The 21,209-nt window shown below is 34.3% G+C and overlaps 1 protein-coding gene across 3 annotated transcripts in view; it reads left to right on the forward strand.

Annotated features, from left to right (window-relative positions):
* Window positions 1-8,099: 8,099 nt before the first annotated feature.
* LOC122011732 (phospholipase A-2-activating protein-like) overlaps window positions 8,100-21,209 on the forward strand; it is a 28,706-nt gene continuing 15,596 nt past the window's right edge. For all 3 annotated transcript variants that reach the window (XM_042568104.1, XM_042568106.1, XM_042568107.1), the window contains exons 1-7: window positions 8,100-8,249; window positions 8,325-8,659; window positions 10,073-10,176; window positions 11,760-11,828; window positions 12,824-12,884; window positions 20,371-20,510; window positions 20,736-20,925. In XM_042568104.1, coding sequence (XP_042424038.1) covers window positions 8,190-8,249; window positions 8,325-8,659; window positions 10,073-10,176; window positions 11,760-11,828; window positions 12,824-12,884; window positions 20,371-20,510; window positions 20,736-20,925 — 959 coding nt within the window. In that variant the 5' untranslated portion in view covers window positions 8,100-8,189. The remainder of the gene's footprint in view (window positions 8,250-8,324; window positions 8,660-10,072; window positions 10,177-11,759; window positions 11,829-12,823; window positions 12,885-20,370; window positions 20,511-20,735; window positions 20,926-21,209) is intronic.

The following is a 21,209-nucleotide window of genomic DNA, read 5'->3' on the forward strand; positions in this document are numbered from 1 at the left end:
CTTTCACTTGGTCAACCTTGACCTACTTGGACTTTCACCGGATGTCGGTCAACCTTGACCCATCTAGATTTCTCCGTGCGACTTCACTCACGGGACTTACTCGCTAGCTTCACTCACTAGGACTCCTCTTCTGGCTTTCACTCACGGGACTTTCACCTAGCTTCACTCACTAAGATTTTCTCCTGTAGCTTCACTCACTAGGTCTTTCACGGCTTCACTCACGGATTTTTCTCCTACCTAGCTTTACTCACTAGGTCTTTCATTGGCTTCACTCACCGTGATTTTCTCTGCTAGCTTCACCAGGTCTTTCATACGGCTTCACTCACTAGGATTTTCTTTTCCTAACATCCAGTTAGGATTTCCCGTCAAGTATCCGGTCAACCTCGACCTACTTGAACATTCTTCTGACCAACTGATCGGACCACGATCGGAGGGAATGCAGACAATCTCCCAAATACTGGCTGCATTATCGGAAACCCGAACTAAGACTCAAGCTTGGTCAACTCAGTTCCAACAAGAAGAAGAGAAGAGGAGAGGTAGAACCTCTAGGGCCGACCACAACCAAGGAAGAAAAGAGAGGAAGAAATAGAATAGAGTTATTATCCATGAAGGCACCTCTATCCTCTCTTTTATATTCCTTAGTCTTGGCAAATAAGGAAATTTAAATAAAAACCTCCTTAATTCCTATGCCATGAAAAGGAAAATTTAATTGATTTAAAATTAATTTCCCTTTTCTTAAACAACATGCCCGGCCACAACCAAATCTCCAAGCAAGGAAAGTTTTAAATATAGATTAAAACTTCCTTATTTGTTTCCAGAAATTTTAAAATAAAATTTCTCTAACAATTTATCCCTTCATGGTGGGTTATAAAAGGAAATTTTATAAATTAAAATATTTCTTTTAAACATGTGGATGATTTCCAAAAAGGAAAGTTTCTCTAAAATTAAAATCTCCTTTCAATCTACAAATAAGGAAAGATATCAAATATTCTCTTAATCTTTTGAAGAAACTTATAAAAGGAAATATTTAATTTTAAAACTCTCTTTTAAATCATGAACATGGTTAAAAAGGAAAGTTTTATTAAAATTAAAATCTTTCTTTCAATCTACAAATAAAGAAAGATATCAAATCTTTTCTTAATCTAGAAAGCTATAAAAGGAAAGATTTAAATTTTAAACTCTCTTTTAAAATCATGATATCCACATAAGAAATAATTTTAAATAAAATCCCTTTTTATTTTCTAGTGGTAAACCACCTAAGCTTGGGACCCAAGCTTTGGCCGACCACCTAATTTGGCTCCACCATTAGCTTTGGCTGGCCCTAGCTTGGGCTCCAAGCTAGCTTGGACGACTACCTCAAGGTCGGTAGAAAGGTGGATATGCGGTGGGTATAAATCTCTATATACAAGAGACTATGATAGGGACCGAGATGAGGAATTGATTTTCGCCTCCCGATGAAATTAAGATTCCCGTGTTCTGAACACCAACTTAATTTCATCAATAATAACTTAAAAAATTATTATTGAGCTACCGCACAATCCCAAATTACATTTTGGGCTCCTTTTATTATGAGTGTGTGTCTCTGTGTTTAAGATGTCGGATGTCCACTAATTAATTGAGTTCGACAACTCATTTTAATTAATATCTTAGTCCAATTTCAACCTTATTGTCATGTCGGACTAAGTCCCTGCGGGGTTTAACATCAATCCTTATGAGTTCCTCTTGGGGCATTCTCAACCTAGATTACTAGGACAGTTCCTTCTATAATCAACAACACACACTATAAGTAATAATTTTCCCAACTTATCGAGCTTATTGATTTATCGAGCTAAATCTCACCTTTGATAAGTCGAATAAATAAATACTAAATATATGTGCTATTATATTAGGATTAAGGCACACACTTCCATATAAGGTATTGTTCTTTTATTAAGTCGGTATAAAAGAACTTACCTTAAATGATCTACTCGATACACTTAGGCGTACTAGTGTAATTTATTAGTCAAGATAAACTAATACCTAATTACACTCACGACTTTCTCAACGATTTGTTTCTTTACATCTTGGTAATGTCAATAATTTATAAAGAAATAACATGATCTTACGTATGTGTGACCACATGTTATCTGATATAAATTAATTGAACAACTACATTAGCAAATAAATGTAGACTTTTGAATGTGATTCTATTTCTAAATAAATATTAGGCTTTTAACACTCAACCCCGACTATGCCCCATTTAGGAGAGTTTGGGTCTTGAAAAGAAAGTGGACAATATAGTATACGCTCGACCCCTTAGCAGGGGTGATCGCGGATCGAGTTGGTTCGGTTATTGGGATAAAAAATTATCCGACTCTACTAGATTAGATAATGCAATATCAGGGCCTACATCCGACCCTATATCCGGCGATTTTTATGTATCAAATATTCGACGAGTTGCAAGTTATTTGGATATCCGACCCTATATCCAATGAAATATAAATACAACAAAAAAATAAAATATTTTAAAATGATAGTAAACATTACTCACTACACGTTGTAGCAGCTAATCGACAATAGTTGTTACAATGTGTAGCAGTTTATTGGCAGTAGCTGCTACAACGTGTAGCAGCTTATTGACAATAGTTGCTACAAATAGGGGTGATCTCAGATCGGGTTAGATCATTTATTGAGATAAAAAATTATCTGATCCTATTAGATCAGATAATGCAATATTACATCTGGGCCTATATCCGGCGGATTTTTTTTCGGTTCGGTTTGGGTCGGTATGAGCAGGTTGGTTGATTTGACGGGTTAACTGCTCACCCCTATGTGAGGTTGATATCACAATCGAAAGGATCTCACTATGCTCTAGTCGTGAGAGTTTGAGCCCTGAAAAGGACGCAGATGATATGATATATGCTCAACCCCTTAGCAGAGGTGAGGTTAATATCGTAGTCAGAAGAATCTCGACCTTGACTATGCCCCAGTCAGGGAGTTTGAGCCCTAGAAAGGACATGGACAATATGGTATATTTCGACCCCTTAGCATGGGTGAGGTTGATGTCGCAGCCGGAAGGATTTCGACCTCGATTATACCCTAGTCAGGGGAGTTTGGGCCCTAAAAAGAACGTGAGTAATATGGTATATGCTCGACCTCTTAGCAGGAGTGAAGTTGATATTCTAGCCAGAAGGATCTCGACCCCGACTATATCTCAATTGGGAGAGTTTAGGCCCTGAAAAGGATGCGGACGATATGGTATATGCTCGAGCCTTAGCAAGGGTGACGTTGATACCGCAATCAGAAGGATCTCGACCTCGACTATACCCAGTCGAGGGAGTTTAGGATCTGAAAAGGAATTGGGAAATAATGGATATGCTCGACCCTTTAGTAGAGGTGAGGTTGATACCGCAGTCGAAAGGATCTTGACCTCGACTATGCCTTATCCAGGGGAGTTTGGACCCTGAAAAGGACATGGATGATATGATATATGCTCGACCCTTAGCAGTGGTGAGGATGATACCACAACCGAAAGGATCTCAACCCCAATTACATCCAAGTCGAGGGAATTTGGAGAATCAATCTCAAAGAAAATGCTTTCATTCATGCATAATTAGTGAGTACATACTGTAATAAAAGGAAATATCATAAAAAATGACAAACATAATGATTAAATACATAAAGGTACTTGTTGGATCATTACGCATGTGAGAGAAGGGAAGATCATGTGATTTTAAAAATCTTTTTTTTTTTAATTTTTAAAAATAAAGCGTGTGCAGTGGAACAAAAAATAGAAACGGAAAAAGTAAGAATTCGATTGGTTACTTGGTTTGGAGCCTTCGACCACTCCTGCTCCAAGACCTACAATCTCACTGATCGTATCGATAGGCAATTCACTATAATCCTCTTCTGGAACCGCTATAAAAGGAAAATGAGTACGATAGAAAAGTTAGGATAAGTATAACAAGCTACACTTTCCTTTTAAGCAATAATTAAATATACAAAAGAAAACTTTGTTACCCAACACTTGTAGATGATCGGATCAAGCTTAGTGTTGGACGACTTCTTAGCAATAATCGGGTGCAGCAACGTTGTACCAGAGTAGCAGCATGAAGTTTGGAGCGATCGGAGCATCGAATGAATGCGTAAAGGCTTATAGAAGAGTTGTGTATGAGTTATACTAAACCTAAAACCTTTTCCTTCTAGTGTTTTCCGTCAAAATTCTAGTTTAACTTTTACTCCTTCACGTATTTTATCTACCAAAATAATATCATCTGCAAATAACATGTACCACGGTACTGTGTCTTCAATGTGTGTAGTAAATTTGTCCATAATTAGTGTAAAAAGATAAAGACTTAGAGTTGATCCTTGATGTAACTCTATCTTTATTAGAAATATTTCAGTTATTCCGCTTGAAGTCTTTACTCTGGTCATTACATCCTAGTACATATCCTTAATTAGTTTAATATATATTACGTTAACACTTCTCTTTTCTATAATTTTTCATATATTTCTCTTGGGACTATATCATAAGTTTTTTCTAAGTCAATAAATACCATATGTAGATATTGTTTGCTCTTGATATTTTTTAATTAGTTGTCTAAGAAGATATATAACTTCTATTGTCGACCTTCCAGACATGAACCCAAATTGATTTTCAATTACCCAATCTCCTTTTTTAATTTTTTTCTATTATTTTTTTTAAGTTTCATGGTATGACTCATTAGTTTAATTCCCTTATAGTTTGCATAATTTTGTGTGTCTCTCTCATTAGTTTTATTTACCTTCTATTGATCAGACATTTTTTTTTATTTTTAATATCATGTTAAATAATTTTATAAATCATTCAATACCTTATTTCCCTATGTACTTCCATACCCCTATCAGAATATCATCTGGTCCAATAATTTTTTTATTGTGCACCCCATTTAAAACTTGTTCTACTTTTGAAATTTAAATTCTACAATAAAAATTTAAATTTCTATTCTCATTTGACCTATTTAAATTACCTAAGTTAAGTCGATCACCTAAATCTTCATTAAAAAGTTGATAAAAATGTCTCTTCTATTTTTTTTTGTATTTCTCCATTATTTACTAGTATCCTATTACATTTATTTTTTAATATATTTTATTTGAATAAAATCTATTGTCTTCCTTTCTCTCACTTTAGTTATTCTAAAAATATCTTTTTCCCCTTCTTTTGTATCCAAATTTTGATATAATCGTTTAAAACTTTTATTTTTTTAATTCACTACTTTTTTAGTCTATTTCTTGACTATTATATATTTTTCTTTAAGTTTTTCTTGTTCTTACAAATATATAATTTTTTATAAGTTATTTGTTTTTACTTCACTTTCTCTTATACTTTCTCATTCCACCACCAATATTCCTTACTTAGTGGTGCATGTTCCTTTGATTCACCGGGTACACTCTCTTAGCTACTATTTTCAACTTTAATGTCATTTTATTCCATATCATATTATAGTCATTATATATTTCACATAATACTTGTACTTCTACCTTCTCATTAAATATATTTTGCTTCCTATCTTTTAACTTCTATTACTTAATTATAGGAGTCGTATATATTTTCTTTCTATTGATGCTTTGGTTGAGGCATATATCCAACATTACTAACATATGTTAGATAATTAAGCTTTTTCCAATGTTGACCTTACAATATTTACAAATCTTTATGTCTTTTTTCCTAACCATATGATTTATTATTCTCACTTTTGAACGTGACTAAGGGTGCGTTTGGTACACGCGTTTTTCATTTCCATTTTATGAAAAACATGTATTTTTTGGAAAATGATGTTTGGTTTGTGTTTTTCGTGCCTGTTTTTTAAAAAAATAGACAACGTTTTCTAAAAAAACAGAGAATGACAAAAAGTCATTTTCTATTTTTTAGAAAACACGCGTTTTTCAGAAAATGAAAATAAAAAATACGCATACCAAACACACCCTAAGTGTTTTCTCTTTTCTTAAAAAATGTATCAGCTAATATAAGATCATATGCTATCACAAAATTTAATATATTTTTCCTTTATTCATTTCTTGTTCAAAACCTATAACCTCCATGTACCATATCATATTTCTCATTTTTTACTCCGACATTCCTATTTAGATTACCTCCTATTAAAATCATTTAATTTGACTAAATATTTTGTAATATTTCATCTAAGTCATCCCAAAACCTTGATTTGGTAGTTTCATCTAATCCTACTTGTGGTACATATACGCTAATTATATTCATAGTTTCTTTCGTTACTAGTATTTTAAGGGCTATAATTCAATTCTCTTTTCTAAATACTCGTGCAACTTTATCCTTTAACAAACTATTTACAATAATACCACTTCATATCTTGTTTTACTATTTCTGCGTGTCATAACTTAAAACTTGAGTTTTCTATCATCTCTGCCTTCTCACCTAACTATTTTATCTCTTGCACAAAATATTAATTTTTCTCCTAATCATCGTATCTACTACCTCAATCGAGTGTTCCTATGTTCCATGTTCTATCTCTTGAACTATTAGTTTTTCTATCATATTTATTCTTATCCAATCTATGGTGTGAGAATTTTGTCTATTTAACACTATGCCTAAGTTATCATGTAAATATAGCGATTATTGTCGATACGTTACAGTCAGACCCTACAATGCGATTTTTTACATATTTAGCACTATACCCGAGTTCTGGAGACGTAGCAGTCCTTACTGAAATATTACAGTCGGACCTTACAACACGTTCCTTCCGGGGAACAACCTAGCGTTATGATAATAATTTAATGGATTCATTTATTGAACATTTACCATATTTTTAACAATGGTTGACAACCTAACGCAACACTCTTCCTTTATCCAGATTTGGGATTGACCATGATTGATTCAGGCGAAGTTATTTTTAATAAAAAAAATATTAACTTTAATTTTTAATAAAGTTTTAAAATAATTTTAAAGAATTTATCAACAGTTAAACACTTTCATTATTTTTATTAATTTTTATAAAGTCCTAACTTTAAAGATAATCTTAATGGAATATGAAATCCTAGCTTAATTAACTTAGTGTATTTTAATAATTTATCTTTTAAAAGATCATTTTGAATAATTTTTTTGAATATAAATATATTTAACATATTAATCTAATCATTTTAGTGCTTTTGCTGGATAGGATTACTTTGTTTAATTAAAGTTAGAAAGATAAAATTCACCAAACTATTTATGGAAATAATAATTTAAAATAATAATTATTTCTTAAAAAAATTAAATTTTGTATTTTGATATTCTTAATAAAAAAGATATCGTTTAAGAATATTTTAATAACTTTTCAAAATGGTTTAAAAGATTATTTTTTATCAATATTAAAACATTTTTATTATCTTTATTTAAATGATGATTTAGTAAATAAAACCAAATATTTTAATTTAAAATATCAATTTTTTTTTAGAATTCCTTAAAACTTTTTTATACATGAAATAAATCAACTAACATTAAAAAAATATTTCCTAACTCCTAACCAAACTAAACTAAACTAATCTTCAACATTTTTAATATTAAGATTTCAAACTATGATAATTTTTAAATGATAAAATTATGTACTCATTATCATCTATTAGAGTAGAAAATGATATCATTTATTTCAAATGATTTAGTATCATTGGCCCCAACCGCCCATTGTCATTTATAAGAGCAAAGACGATAATAGTCACCCTAGGATCTTAGACGATCTAATATGTTAACCTCTGACTAAATATGAATAGATAAATTATAAAAGATATTTTATCCTAACATAATAACTCTTATACAAATAAAATACACCTAATAAAATATTTTACACCTATTAACTATTAACTATTAAAAATTGATTCTAACACATAAGCAACCAACCCATTGTATTGAGAGTAGTATAAGGGACCTAAACAAACTGTTTGCCTACCATCAACGTGCAGCACTTTCATTTATTTTCATTAAATAACCATTTTTTTTACTCTTAAGAGTAAACTAAATAATAAATTAGAAAATAAAAAAAATATTTTTAAAGAATTTTTATAGTCACTTAAGACCTTTTCTTTTGTATACAATAAATCAATGTTTAAAAATATTTTGACAAAGGAATTAAAAAAAAAGCTATAAAATCCCATGTTTATATTTTAACAACAAACCCTCCAGCGGCCCTTGAAGACTGAAGATTCTCGCCGGCTGTTTGTCGATGACGATCGACGGCTGTAATTACCGCCTTAGTTGCACACTCCGTGCTCATGAAGACGATGTAGGCCTCCTTTTCCGTTTCCTCTGTCGATCTTTTAGTTCAATTCAAGACTTTAATCTTTGATTTCGATTTTAGGTTCGTCGAATTTGCTTATGCGGGAACTCCGGAATCGCAACTTCCTCGAGGGACAAAACGGTTAGGTTCTGGGTTCCTGATCCGGAGAAGAAGCATGGCTACTTGTTGTCGAAGACCCTTGCCGGGCATACGAGTTTCGTTGGTCCTCTGGCTTGGATCCCTCCTGGGGAGCGGTTCCCCGAGGGCGGGATCGTGTCGGGCGGCATGGATACGCTTGTATTGCTCTGGGACTTGGGCAGGGGAGAGATTGTGGAGAAGTTGGAAGGCCATCAGTTTCAGGTCACTGGTATTGCCATAGATGACAATGGGGACATAATCTCGTCGTCACTTGATTGGTACTGTTATCTAATCTTTGTTATGAACTGCAATATTTATTCTTGTGCTCCTTAATCTTCTCCGGTCTTCAGAGATTTGCTATCATTTTTTTTTTGGTTTGTAAATGATGTGACATGGAAATACCAGCTTTCTTTGTTGTCATTTTTAAATGAGGGCACTTGAAAATTCTAAACATAGTGTTGATTTTTCCATCAGTCATTCTGAAAACAAATTTGATATTGATTACTTCGGTGAGGCTCTGAAATGCATTTTATGTATCATTTGCACCTCTAGCTGCATCTTTTTTACGCATCTAAACATCATTTAAGATCCAAGTGAAAACTGATCTGAGCAATCTACTGAAGTTGTTGCTTTTTCCTTTCTCTTATGGCACACCTTCACCTTTATCATAATCATGGTATGCATGTCCCAATTATCAGAGTCCCTTGCTTGTGACTGTCTTGCAAGTATATTTTATGATGTGATGTTCCATGGCCAGTTCCTTATTTTCTTTAGAGCCACATTTGCTCTCTTTTTCTGTTCTTGTTCATCTATACTCCCAAACATCGGGTAAGTAGCCATGTCAATATTTCTATCTTTATGTTGAATTAACAAGTCAACAAAGCTTAACTAGAGTTATTTTGGTGCCATTTAGAGGTTGGGAAAAAAAAAATTCTTTGTCAAGGGGTTTAAGGGAATGTGGTTGTACATCCAAAACCAAACAGTCAATAAAAAAAAACTCACATGGCACAAAGGTTTTGATAATGAAGATGCAACTCCGGCCGGCTACGAATTAAGGGTGCCAACACAGATTTGACACGCTAACAATCACAGCAAGAGTAAACAAATCGCTAACCATCCCCAATTACACGATCTGCAAGCCTATGACTATAAACAATATAACAAGATACATAAAGGAGAACTCACCAACTGGGGAAACCTAGGTGGAATCCAGATTCCACTATGGTCCAATGGCAGCAACTGCGCAAGGGTGACATGATGCCACTTTGTTAGTTGATGGTAGAAGAAAAAGTTTTAATCTTGCTGTACAGCATGTCGAATAAAGGTTTGCAAAGGGCATGGCAGTTTGAGGGAAGGAAAATACAGTTGGGGGTGTTCATGGCAATGTAGAACTTGTAGCGTTTATGTGTAGAGGGAGGGCTCAATATCTAAATGGGGTTGATAGAGACTTGACCAGGGTTCAAGAGATTGTGGGAGAACCAATTTAGGAGTGTGACTAGGCTTGCGAATTTCAGGTGTTGCAAAGGATTGGTATTGACTGCTGCACTTGAGTTGGGGGTTAATGTACATTGAGGGTTTTGACTGAGCCATTAGATTCATTTATATTCTTGTTTTGTTTATTTAATTTACTTTAGGTCTAATTCTTTTGGTTTTAATTGCATTGATATTATTTAATTGGCTACGTATTGCAGTACAATACGTAGGTGGAGGCAATGCAAAACTGTTGAGTTTTGGGAAGCTCACAAGGTGGCCATTCAAGCAGTCCTGAAACTATCATCTGGTGAATTCGTTACGGGTAACTTCTTTTCTAATTGTTTGCATCGGATACTTTCCTTAATTTTAGTGGCTTAACTCTGACTCTTCACATTTGAGCTAAAATTTCTAGCATTTCACAGACTTCTGTGCTATCATATGACTTTCAGCTTCTCAAGAGATTCCTTTCTCCTTGGTCTTTGGATAACTTGTTTGGTGATATTTATGATCCATGATATCATAATATAACATGGCTTCCGATGATTAAAGGATATTAATTCTTTAATTGGCGGTTGCATGCGCTATGTTGATTTAGTAGATCATTCCTTTGGATTAAAACTTTGATGTGTGTGTATACTCATCAATAGAAATCTTCTTGTTGTGGGAATAAATGTGAAAAAACAATTTTAATAATTACATTTTGAATGTAATAAAAATGATCTAATTGTGAAACAACATTCAACATCCAAAAGATTGTGATAAACCGGGGTGACAATGATGACAAGAAGATTATGTCTAGATTAGACATGAACAACTATTTTTCTGTAGGTTATGGGACGACGATGCTGATGGTGAGATAGTAAATTATACATTTGGCTGCTCTTCCAGCTTACCTGAGGCAATGTAAACCATATTGGTGGACTTCATGCCATACTTATTGTTTCTGATCTTCCTCATCCACAAGCCGAAAAACATGATTGAAGTCTTCTCGCACCAAAAGGCAAGGGCAAAGGCTTTGTTCCACTTTCTGAGAGTATCAATGAAACTTTGTTGTGCTGCAATTGATTGATTTGGTGTGCCAAGAGAATGCAATGAGTTCGACATTTTGGATCTCACAAAGAGAAAATTCTATGGAGTGGGTACAAATCAAAGTGAGGAGCCAATTCCCTAGCTGTCTTGCCATCAGATCAAATGTTGCAGAAAAAGCACAACAAAATGCCAAGAGACATTAGAGCACCTTGAATCGACAAATTATCCAGGGTGTTGGACTAGGGCCATTTGGGGTTTCTTAGAGGTTCACTCTCTCAGTTTCATGTTCCTTCATTTCTCATTCGTCTCACAAGTAATTTTGGGAACAACACGTACTTCACTTTATACTCCTCCCCCAATTCTATCATATTCATTTGGAGTGACTTCAAAACCCATTATCTATTGGATTTTGCTAGTAGGAAAGTCTTTCCTGCCTGGTGAAGCATCTGGAACAACATGGCGAATGTCAAAGTTTTATTTCAACAAGGTCAAAGTAATACATAGAAATAGAAGACTTACATTAAATAACAAAGAAAGAGCAGTCACACAAGCACTGGTAGCTGAACCATTCGAGTTGTGAACAACTATTGTGCTTTTCTGTTATGATTTTAATGCAGATTCTTATGTATCATGTTTCAACATTCAATTGTTTGAGTCTCCACATTTTTTGATTCAGTTGTGTTCTATCTAACAATTACTGCACTTATGATTGAAAGATGCCATCATGCGAGTGTGAAAAAGTGGTCAAACACTTGGATTATTATTAATCCAAACTGTTCTCTCTTCTCACATCATGCTATCAGAGTTATGGTCAGCATATATTGTACCTATCCATAATGTTCATTACTAAAATAGTGCTTTTCATTGCTTATATAGGCTCTAGTGATTCGACACTTAAGCTCTGGAGAGGAAGGACATGTATACAAACTTTCGTTGGTCATGCAGGTTAATTCTAGTAATTCTTTCACTATGCCAAAGTTCACTAAATATATAATTCCCAAAAGAGTTGCTCAATGATTTTTTTTTTGTAGTGTGGTTTCAAATCTCAACCAGCATTTTACATGATGGCTTTTGATTGTTTATTTTTAATCATTCCCTTTTTTGGTTTCAGTTAATATTTCTTCTAATTGTCCATGATTATTCAATTCAGTGTCCTAGTTCTTCATGACTATTCATGTATCTGATGTTGCCTCCAATTTTCCAGATGTCTGTGCTTTTTGTATATAATATTTTAGCTATGACAGTAAATTTTTATGTGCTACTTGTTAGCAATTTTTGAAGATCAAATAAAGTAGTTGATGATGGTGATAAAATAAATAATTTGTTCAAAGAATAACTTCACTGTTCTCACAATGTACTTCTGGGGGGCTTTGAAGGTTAATAGATCCTTTGGTTCTCTAAAATTTCATTACAAGCTATCTAGATTCTTGAGCTATATAATCTTCCTGATAAGTTGCTGTTTACTTCAAACTTATGAGGTTTGCTGAATTTAATAGTGTCATATTTTGGAATTTTGAGTACTGTTACAGTTTTTAATATAATCAATCATGTTGCTTACCAGACTTATTAAATTTTAGAGATTTACTGCTTCCGTTGCTTTTCATTCCTTTAAATATTCACTGAAAGCAGTGCCTGGTGATGATGAATTGCCGAAGAAAAGAAGTTGGTCACTTGAATGGAACTTTTTGTTGTGTTTATTTCTCCTGTAGAGATGTCAATTTAACTGATATCATGGTCTCTCAGCCATTTGTAGGGTATTTATCTAGCTTTTCTGGCTGTTTGTATTGTTCAGAAGCACTCATTTTGGCCTCTTGCTTTTCTTGATAGTGTTCACTTTTGACAACGAATTTTATTGTGTAACTTCCTATGCCGAGCTTGAATTCATTCTCATGCTAACGTTTTTCCATTGGTTAAGGCTAACTGTACTAAGCCTTGCACAGATACTGTTCGTGGATTAGCAGTGATGCCCGGATATGGACTCCTTTCTGCATCTCATGATTGGTAATTCATTCTCATCACAGTTTTAAAAGGGCAATTAAATTTCTTATTTCTTGTTGCATAGCTACTTTCCTTTTACAGGCATTTTTTTTTTGCTTACGGATTTACAAGGTCGTGCCAAGTAACAGAATAATTATTTGCATATGACGAAAGAGGAAAATAAGCATTCTATACTTATTCCCAAGTATATTACCAGTTATTCTAAAAGTTCATTTTTTGTCCGTCCTTATTCAAATCCATCTTGAAGCTTCAAGATCAGTCTTTTAATTACTTACTTATTTGGACTATTCATTTGTCGAGAGTCTAGAGATGAGTGTTTGCTAAAGGTTTTATGAAATTATATTCCAATTAATGGATTGTAAGTAGTATTTATAAAGAAGGGGAGCCTTAGTGCAATAATAAAGTTGTTGCTGCGTGCCTTCTTAGTCACGAGAGAAGCAACCTCTTGCAAAATAAGGTAAGGTTGTGTGTAATAGACTTTTCCCTGGAACTCATATTGGCAGGCGTTTTGTGTGTCAGGCTTTCCTTTTTAAGCAATATTTATAAAATTATATGCAAGGTGTATGTGGTTGACCACTTGATTATCCACATTGAGAATGCAAGTGCATATGATGGGGATATATAGTCCATATTAGTTGCATTGATAAAAAATGCTTGAAATATGTATAATAGAGTACTAATCAACCTGTCTATTCAATAATTTTGACAAAAATGTTAACTTAATTAATCTCTATAACTTAAAACACATTCACGACCATTTATATGAAATCAACATATAGAACATATACCATAAAAACAAATAATTTGCATAGTATTAAATCCAAGTTTTTAAGGTTTCAAAACATTGAGTGACCATACTATAACTGAAATACTATTTAACAGTAACTAAACACTAACAATTAAGTAACAAAATCAATAAAAAAAAAAATAATTCATTACTAAACAATCAAGCCAAACAATAAGGGAACAACCATAATCTTACTACCTTCTCAGTTATCAACCACTAGTTCACCACCTTAATTATTGTGATATAGTCACAGACTAGAGAGAGAGATGATACTTGTGGAGAGATTGAGAGGAGAAGTAGCAATATTGTGGAGAGAAAAGAATCTTGGAAACCTCACTAAAGCTAACTGCTGTTGAGGAAACTGACCACTTCCAGATGAAGCTGCAACTGGAGAGAAGAAAAGAAACAACATCATGGAGAGAAAGTAGATAAATTAGGGTTAATTTTCAAAGTTGTAAATTTTTTAAAGTTGTTTGTCTCTGGTGTTCCTAGTGCTACATCAAAGAAGCAATCAGGAGAGAAGTGGTTGCAACTTGCAAGAATGCTCAAGAAGCAGTATTTTTCATCTCTAAGAAGAGGTGAGCCTTGAGTTGAGAAGTGGAAGAGGCAAGCATGAGAAATGGAAGAGACAATCAAGAGAAAAGGTGACTAAGGTAGCCACATAAGTGGAAAAAATTAGTTTTTTTCAACTTATTTATCCCACTGATGTGGTTTGAGTTGACCAGAGATTGATTTACTGGGCAGCCTCATATACAGGCCGCATGTTGCATACAGAATATGTAGATACCTTGTATGCATTTCACTAATGTTGATGAACGTATATGCTTAATGCAGCCTGCATATTGCATGTGGTTGCCACTTGCCATGGGTCCCTTTGAAGCCATGATTATGAGTACCAGTGATGTTAGTAAAACTTAATTGACTACAATTTTTAGTCAGCACCTTGAGGATCTATTTCCATGAATATCTTGTTTATCACATATACTTACCATTTTAGTACATTTAGAACCATTAAATTGTAGGTGGATGATCTTACATAGATTTGGCTGACTGGAATTTTTTCCTGTGCAATTTTTCTAAAAAAAAAAAACTGGTTGAAATTCTTACTTTGATTCTATTGTTATTCTGAAAATTTAGGAATTCATGCATTTACAGTGATGAAACACCATGGGATTCAAGATCCTCATCCCTTACATTAATAATGCTGTTTTGAAAGTACTCGCAGTCTGCATGGACGACCAGTGTATGCTTATTGGGACACATAACAGAAGACCTATGGCAACAGCAGATAAATCTTTGGAAGTGATTTTTGTTTAAGTTGAACGTACCAACTTCGAGATGATATGCAAAATGCAACAAGATGCTAATAGGGGAACCATATGCTCATTTAGCATTGATCACTTTGTTAAATAAATTTCACTAATATTTTGATAACTGGATCTGATTTTAAGATCTCCATGTTTCTGCCACCAGCCTCCTTATTATATATATATAAATATAAATTAGTTACCATATTTATATATATATTTGTTACCATATTATCTGTATATATTAGTTAATATATCGGTTAATTAGGTAAATTGTCAATAAGCCAAATTATAGTTTTCTAAGATAGATTCTAGTTTGTATATAAATATGTCTGACTCTTTAATAAAAAGTATGAATTCTTTTTATCTCAATTAACATGGTATCAGAGCTTTAGAGATTTGAAATTAGGGTTCATCTTTGTTGCTACTCTTGTTTTTCTTGACGTTGCCAAATTAGGGTTTGCCACTCCTCTCCTACTCGGGCGATTCGATGATGCTGCCTCTCTGTTTGTGTGCTACCCAACGAGCTACCACCGCCTCTCCTATTTGTTGCGACCTAACAAGCTATCGCCACTGCTACTACCTTGTTCACGTGTGACCCGACGAGCTCGTGGCCCCGCGCTCGTCTTGCCGCCTCTCACCCGATGAGCTTCGCACGGAAGATCCAGTCGGCTTTGCACTTGTGAGTTCTCAGCGAGTTCTTCCCATTGCCGCGCGCGACATCGAGCATCCTCACGGTTCCTTGCCGATGGTCTCTACTCTCAAACCTATCTTTGTCTCCTTTCCGTCAGCATCCTTCCGGTTCCTCGAGCCCTAGTTTTGGTTTTGGATTGGGTGCTTCGACTCCCAACTTCAGCTTTAGTTCGTCTTCCACTGTTGTCGCTGTTTGGTACTTCCGTTTCCCCTCTGACGCTATCCTTGTTGGATGCTTTGACACTGTTTGCTTTGCCAGCTAGTGTCGCACCTTCCGTGCCTTCATTTGCTACATCCTTCATCCCGTGGTTCGAGCAGTCGTAGCCGCATCTTTGTCTTCCTTTTTGCACAAAACAGAGAAGTCTTCCCTCCTTCGTCTCTTATTTCACCTACTTTGAGATAATATCTTATGGTTGAAAATAAGTCTTCTATTGTGACAGATGTGGTGCGATGTCTAAAATCACGGATTGTAAGCTAAATGGTTTGAGCTATTTGGATTGGAGTAAGTCTATTCGTTTTTATCTACGAAGTATTGACAAAGATGGTCATTTGATTGATGACCCTCAAGATGATTTGAAGTAGACATGGCTTAGAAAGGATGTTCGCTTGTTCCTTCAGATTCGAAATTATATTGATAGCGAAGTAATTGGTTTAATTAATCATTGTGAATTTGTTAAAGAACTAATGGATTACTTGGAATTTCTATACTATGGAAAAGAGAATCTCTTTCGCATGTATGAGGTTTGCAAAGCATTTTATCTTGTGGAAAAACAAGATCAACTTCTGATCAATTATTTTATGGCATTCAAGAAGATATATGAGGAGCTTAATATGTTGTTGCCTTGTAGCTCTGATGTTAAGGTTCAACAACGCCAACGAGAGCAGATTACTATCATGAGCTTCCTCGTTGGCCCATTTCCTGACTTAGTCTGCTAAGTCAAGTTTTCTCTGGTTCTGAGGTCTCCTCTTTACAAAATGTATTTAGTTGTATTCTCTGTAGAGAAAATACTGCACTCGTTTCGCTTAGTGGTGCTTTGGTGAGTTGCAAGACTAATTATGAGCAGGGAAGATCAACTTATCACAATGGAAACAAAGGAGGTGGCTCACAGGACTTTGGGACTCGAACGCCGAATTTGGGTGGTATTGTGTGTAACTACTAAGACCATACGAAGTTTGAGTGTAGAAAGCTTCAGTATAAAAATCAACAAAAACACTTGGCCCATATTGCATAAACGGTCCTTATAAATTTGCCAAGTTCTCAAAATATCAGGAATCGCTCGAGTCTTCATCTTCCTCTGTCATTACTATTTCTGATTTAGGTAAACAAAATACATGTCTTTTTTCCTCATCCTCCAAATAGGTCATTGATTCTCGTGCCACATAGCATATGACACGTAATTCTAGTCTCTTTTCTACTTTTCAGTCCAAAGCTAATACTCCTACCATTACTTTAGCTAATGGTTATCTATCCCTTTTCTTCGTGGATCTAGCACAATTAATCATACCCCTTTTCTTCCTCTGTTCTCTGTCTTACATTTATCTAATTTGTCCTTTAATTTGCTCTCTGTCAGTCAACTAACTCGTAATCTTAATTGTTGCATCTCATTTTTTCCTGATCATTACTTATTTATCTTTTGACAAAGAAGATTATTGGTAAAGGACATGAGTTTGAGACCTCTATATTCTTAACATACCGCTCCCAATTTTTTTTGCTGGCTTGAGTGTCACTTCTCCTTTCGAGGCTCATTGTAGGTTGGGATGACCATCTCTTCCTTTGCTCAAAAAGCTTTGTCCACAATATGATAATGTGTCTTTATTAGATTGTGAGTTATGTTAGTTTGTAAAACATTACCATCTTAGTTCGAGTCCTAAAGTAAATAAACACGCTACGATTCCTTTTGAATTAGGTCATTATGATATTTAGCGTCCTTGTCCTATTTTGTCTAAACCTGGTTTTAGATATTTTGTTACTTTTGTGGATGATTATTCTCGTGTAACTTGGTTATATTTAATGAAAAATTGTTTGGAATTATTTTTTCGATTTTGTGCCTTTTGTGCCTAGATTAAAACTCAGTTCAATGCGTCCATCCGTACTTTGCGAAGTGATAATGCCAAGGAATATATATCCGGTTCATTCTAGTTTTATATGGGTCAGAATGACATGCTTTATGAAACCTCTTGAAATAATAATCCATCTCAAAATGGTGGGGTTGAGCGTAAAAATAAGCATCTTAAAACTGTACGAGCCCTTTTATTTCAAATGAATATTCCCAAACCTTTTTGGGCTTATGTAGTTTCTACACCATGTTTTCTCATTAACTGCATGCCATCCTCTATTCTCATGGTGAGATCCGTTACAAAATCCTTTATCTCAATAAGTCATTGTTTCATGTTAACCTAGGATATAGTTTTATTCGGGATGTTCGTCCGTATGTCACTAAATTAGATCCCAAGTCTTTGAAGTGTATCTTCCTTTATTCTCGTAAAGGTTATAAGTGTTATTGTCCCAATATTAACAAATATCTTTTTTTCAATTGATGTTACTTCTATCGAAGATACACCTTATTTCCTGTCCTCATCTATTTTGACTCGTTGAAGGAGGATGATAATTTGTTGATATATTCTATCACATCCTTTGCACCCGTCCCATAACTGACTTTTGTTAAGCCGCCTATTATTCAAGTCTACTCCAGGCGCTAACATCTTGATTCATGTCCTACACCTACTACTTCATCATCAGATCCAGTCCCGAGCGATGATTTTCCTATTGCGTTACACAAAGGTAAACACCAGTGTACTTATCCTGCTTCTTTTGTTTCTTATAATGGCTTGTCGTCTTCTTCGTGTTCTTTTATTGCTTCACTTGACTCTATCTTTATTCCTAAAACTGTCCATGATGTCATATTTCATCTTAGTTGTAAAGATGCAATGATAGAGGCGATGAATGCTTTAGATGACAATGACGCTTGGTACTTGGTTGATCTATCTTAAGGGAAAAGGGTTATTGGATGCAAATGGGTATTCACAGTTAAGGTCAATCCGGATGGATCGGTTACTAAATTAAAAGTCTGTCTTGTTGGTAAAGGCTATGCTTAAACCTATGGTGTGGATTACATACTTTTTCTCTTGTTGCAAAGTTGACATCTATTCCATTCTTTATTTCAATGGTTGTTACTCGTAATTGACCTTTACATCAAGTTTTACATCAACTTGATATTAAGAATGCTTTAAGAGGAGGTGTATATAGAGCAACCTCCTAGGTTTGTTGCTTAGGGGAGCCAAGGCGAGTTTGTCGTCTTCGAAAAGTTTTGTATGGTTTGAAACAAAGTTCTTGTTCTTTGTTTGGAAAATTTAGTTAGGTTGTTTAAAAATTTGGTATGATGAAAAGCAAGTCTGACCATTCTGTGTTCTTGTCATTCTATTAGTTGTGTATGTGAATGATATAGGAATCTCATATCTTAAATCTTTCATTCATACTTAGTTTCATACGAAAGATTTGGGGTGCTAAAGTATTTCTTAGGTGTTGAGGTTACAAGGAGTAAAAAGGTATATTTTTATCTCAGGGAAAATATGTCCTCAATTTGTTAACTGAGACAAGGACAAAGGAAAATTAGGGGCAAAGCCTTGTAGTGTTGATTCAGAACATGCACCTCAAACGAGATAGGAAACTATTGAACATTATAAGAGATATCGAAGGTTGGTTGGGAAGTTGAATTACCTTACCGTAACTCGTCCAAATATTACATATTCAGTTAGTATTGTCAATCAATTTATATCATCTCCAACCGTTCATCATTGGGCAGTGCTAGAATAAATTGTGTTACTTGAAGGGAGCACCCGGACAAGGTATCATATATAAAAATCACGGGCACACTTATATTGAATGTTTTTCGGATGCAGAGTTTCAAAGTGGATAGAAGATCGACTGCAGGTTATTGTAACTTTATTGGAGGAAATTTAATCTCACGGAAAAGTAAGAATCAAAACATTGTGTCACGATCCAGTGCAGAGTCATGGTTATGACACCGTCTGTGCGTGAGATAATGTGGATATATCAATTCTTGACTGAAGTAGTACTTAAAATTTCAGTACCAGCAAAACTGTGGTGTGATAACCAAGTTGCTTTTCATATCACATCAAATCCTATGTTTCATGAGCGAACTAAGAACATTGAAATTGATTGTCATTTTGTTCATAAGAAAATTCAACAAAACTTGATTTCTATCATATATGTGAAAGACAAGAACAACTTAGGGACATCTTCACAAAAGTTTTTAGCGGAGTTCAGGTTGATTATCTTTGTAACAAATTGGGTATGATTAATATCTATGCTTCAACTTGAGGAGTATTATATATATATATATATATATATATATATATATATATATATATATATATAAGTTACCATATTATTTGTATATATTAGTTAATATATTGATCAATTAGGTAAATTGTCAATAGGCCTAATTATAATTTTGTAAGATAGATTTTAGTTTGTATATAAATGCGTCTGACTCTTCAATAAAGATTACGAATTCTTTTTATCTCAATTAACACAATATTTGTTGACATGCACATGTTTTATGCTATGAATTTGTTTTTCTCCTTTTAATGAATTGCTTCCTTTCATACATTTTGTTTCATATGGAATTCCTATATATTTATCCAAGTTCTGATCATGACAAATTTTCAATGGTGCCAGTACCATCAAATTATGGGCATTGACTGGTCAAGTCCTGATGGAGATGGTGGGTCACACTTCTCTGGTATATTCTGTAGATGCTCATGCATCTGGACTTATTGCTAGTGGAAGTGAAGACCATTTCCTTAAGATATGGAGAGGTGATTTTTCCCCCCTAAATATCACACACACTAAATGGAAAGTGTTCCCTTTTACTGCTCCCATTTTTGAATTTTTTTCCTCTCTTGTTAGTAAAAAAACTTGCAAAATATTAGGTTTAGCTAACAGAAACATGCTATTTTGAATGCTTGTTTTTCTCATTGTAATTGTAACAAATATGTCTTAGTTGATTATCAGAATCTTATTATAAATCTTTAACAAAGCAGATGGAGCATGTATCCAAAGCATTGAACATCCTGGATGTGTTTGGGATGTCAAATTTTTGGAAAATGGGGATATTGTTACCGCATGCTCAGATGGAACAGTTAGAATATGGACATTAGATAGAGATTGCCTCTGCGATCCATTGGAACTTGAAGCGTTTGCATTGGAGCTTTCTCAATATAAAACGAGCAGGTAAGTTGTGCTCTCACTGTGCAAAGTTAGCAAGCCTAGTTGTTGGCTATCAAGAAAAGTTAAAAATTATATTGTGCTGAATAGTTGGATGCATTAATCTCATTTAGGACCTTAAATATTAGACAATTGATATTTCTCACTGTTGTGTTTGACATGCCTGTGAGCATCCAACATAGGTGTAGATAAAAAGTGTGTGAATTGCTATGTCTAGAAATGGTTACACCTGATCAATAGGGGTACCCAAATAGTTTGGAAATTTATACTAGACATAATAGTTTGTAAGG

This window comes from Zingiber officinale, chromosome 8A (assembly GCF_018446385.1).
Source record: "Zingiber officinale cultivar Zhangliang chromosome 8A, Zo_v1.1, whole genome shotgun sequence".
In the NCBI taxonomy this organism is placed as follows: Eukaryota; Viridiplantae; Streptophyta; class Magnoliopsida; order Zingiberales; family Zingiberaceae; genus Zingiber; species Zingiber officinale.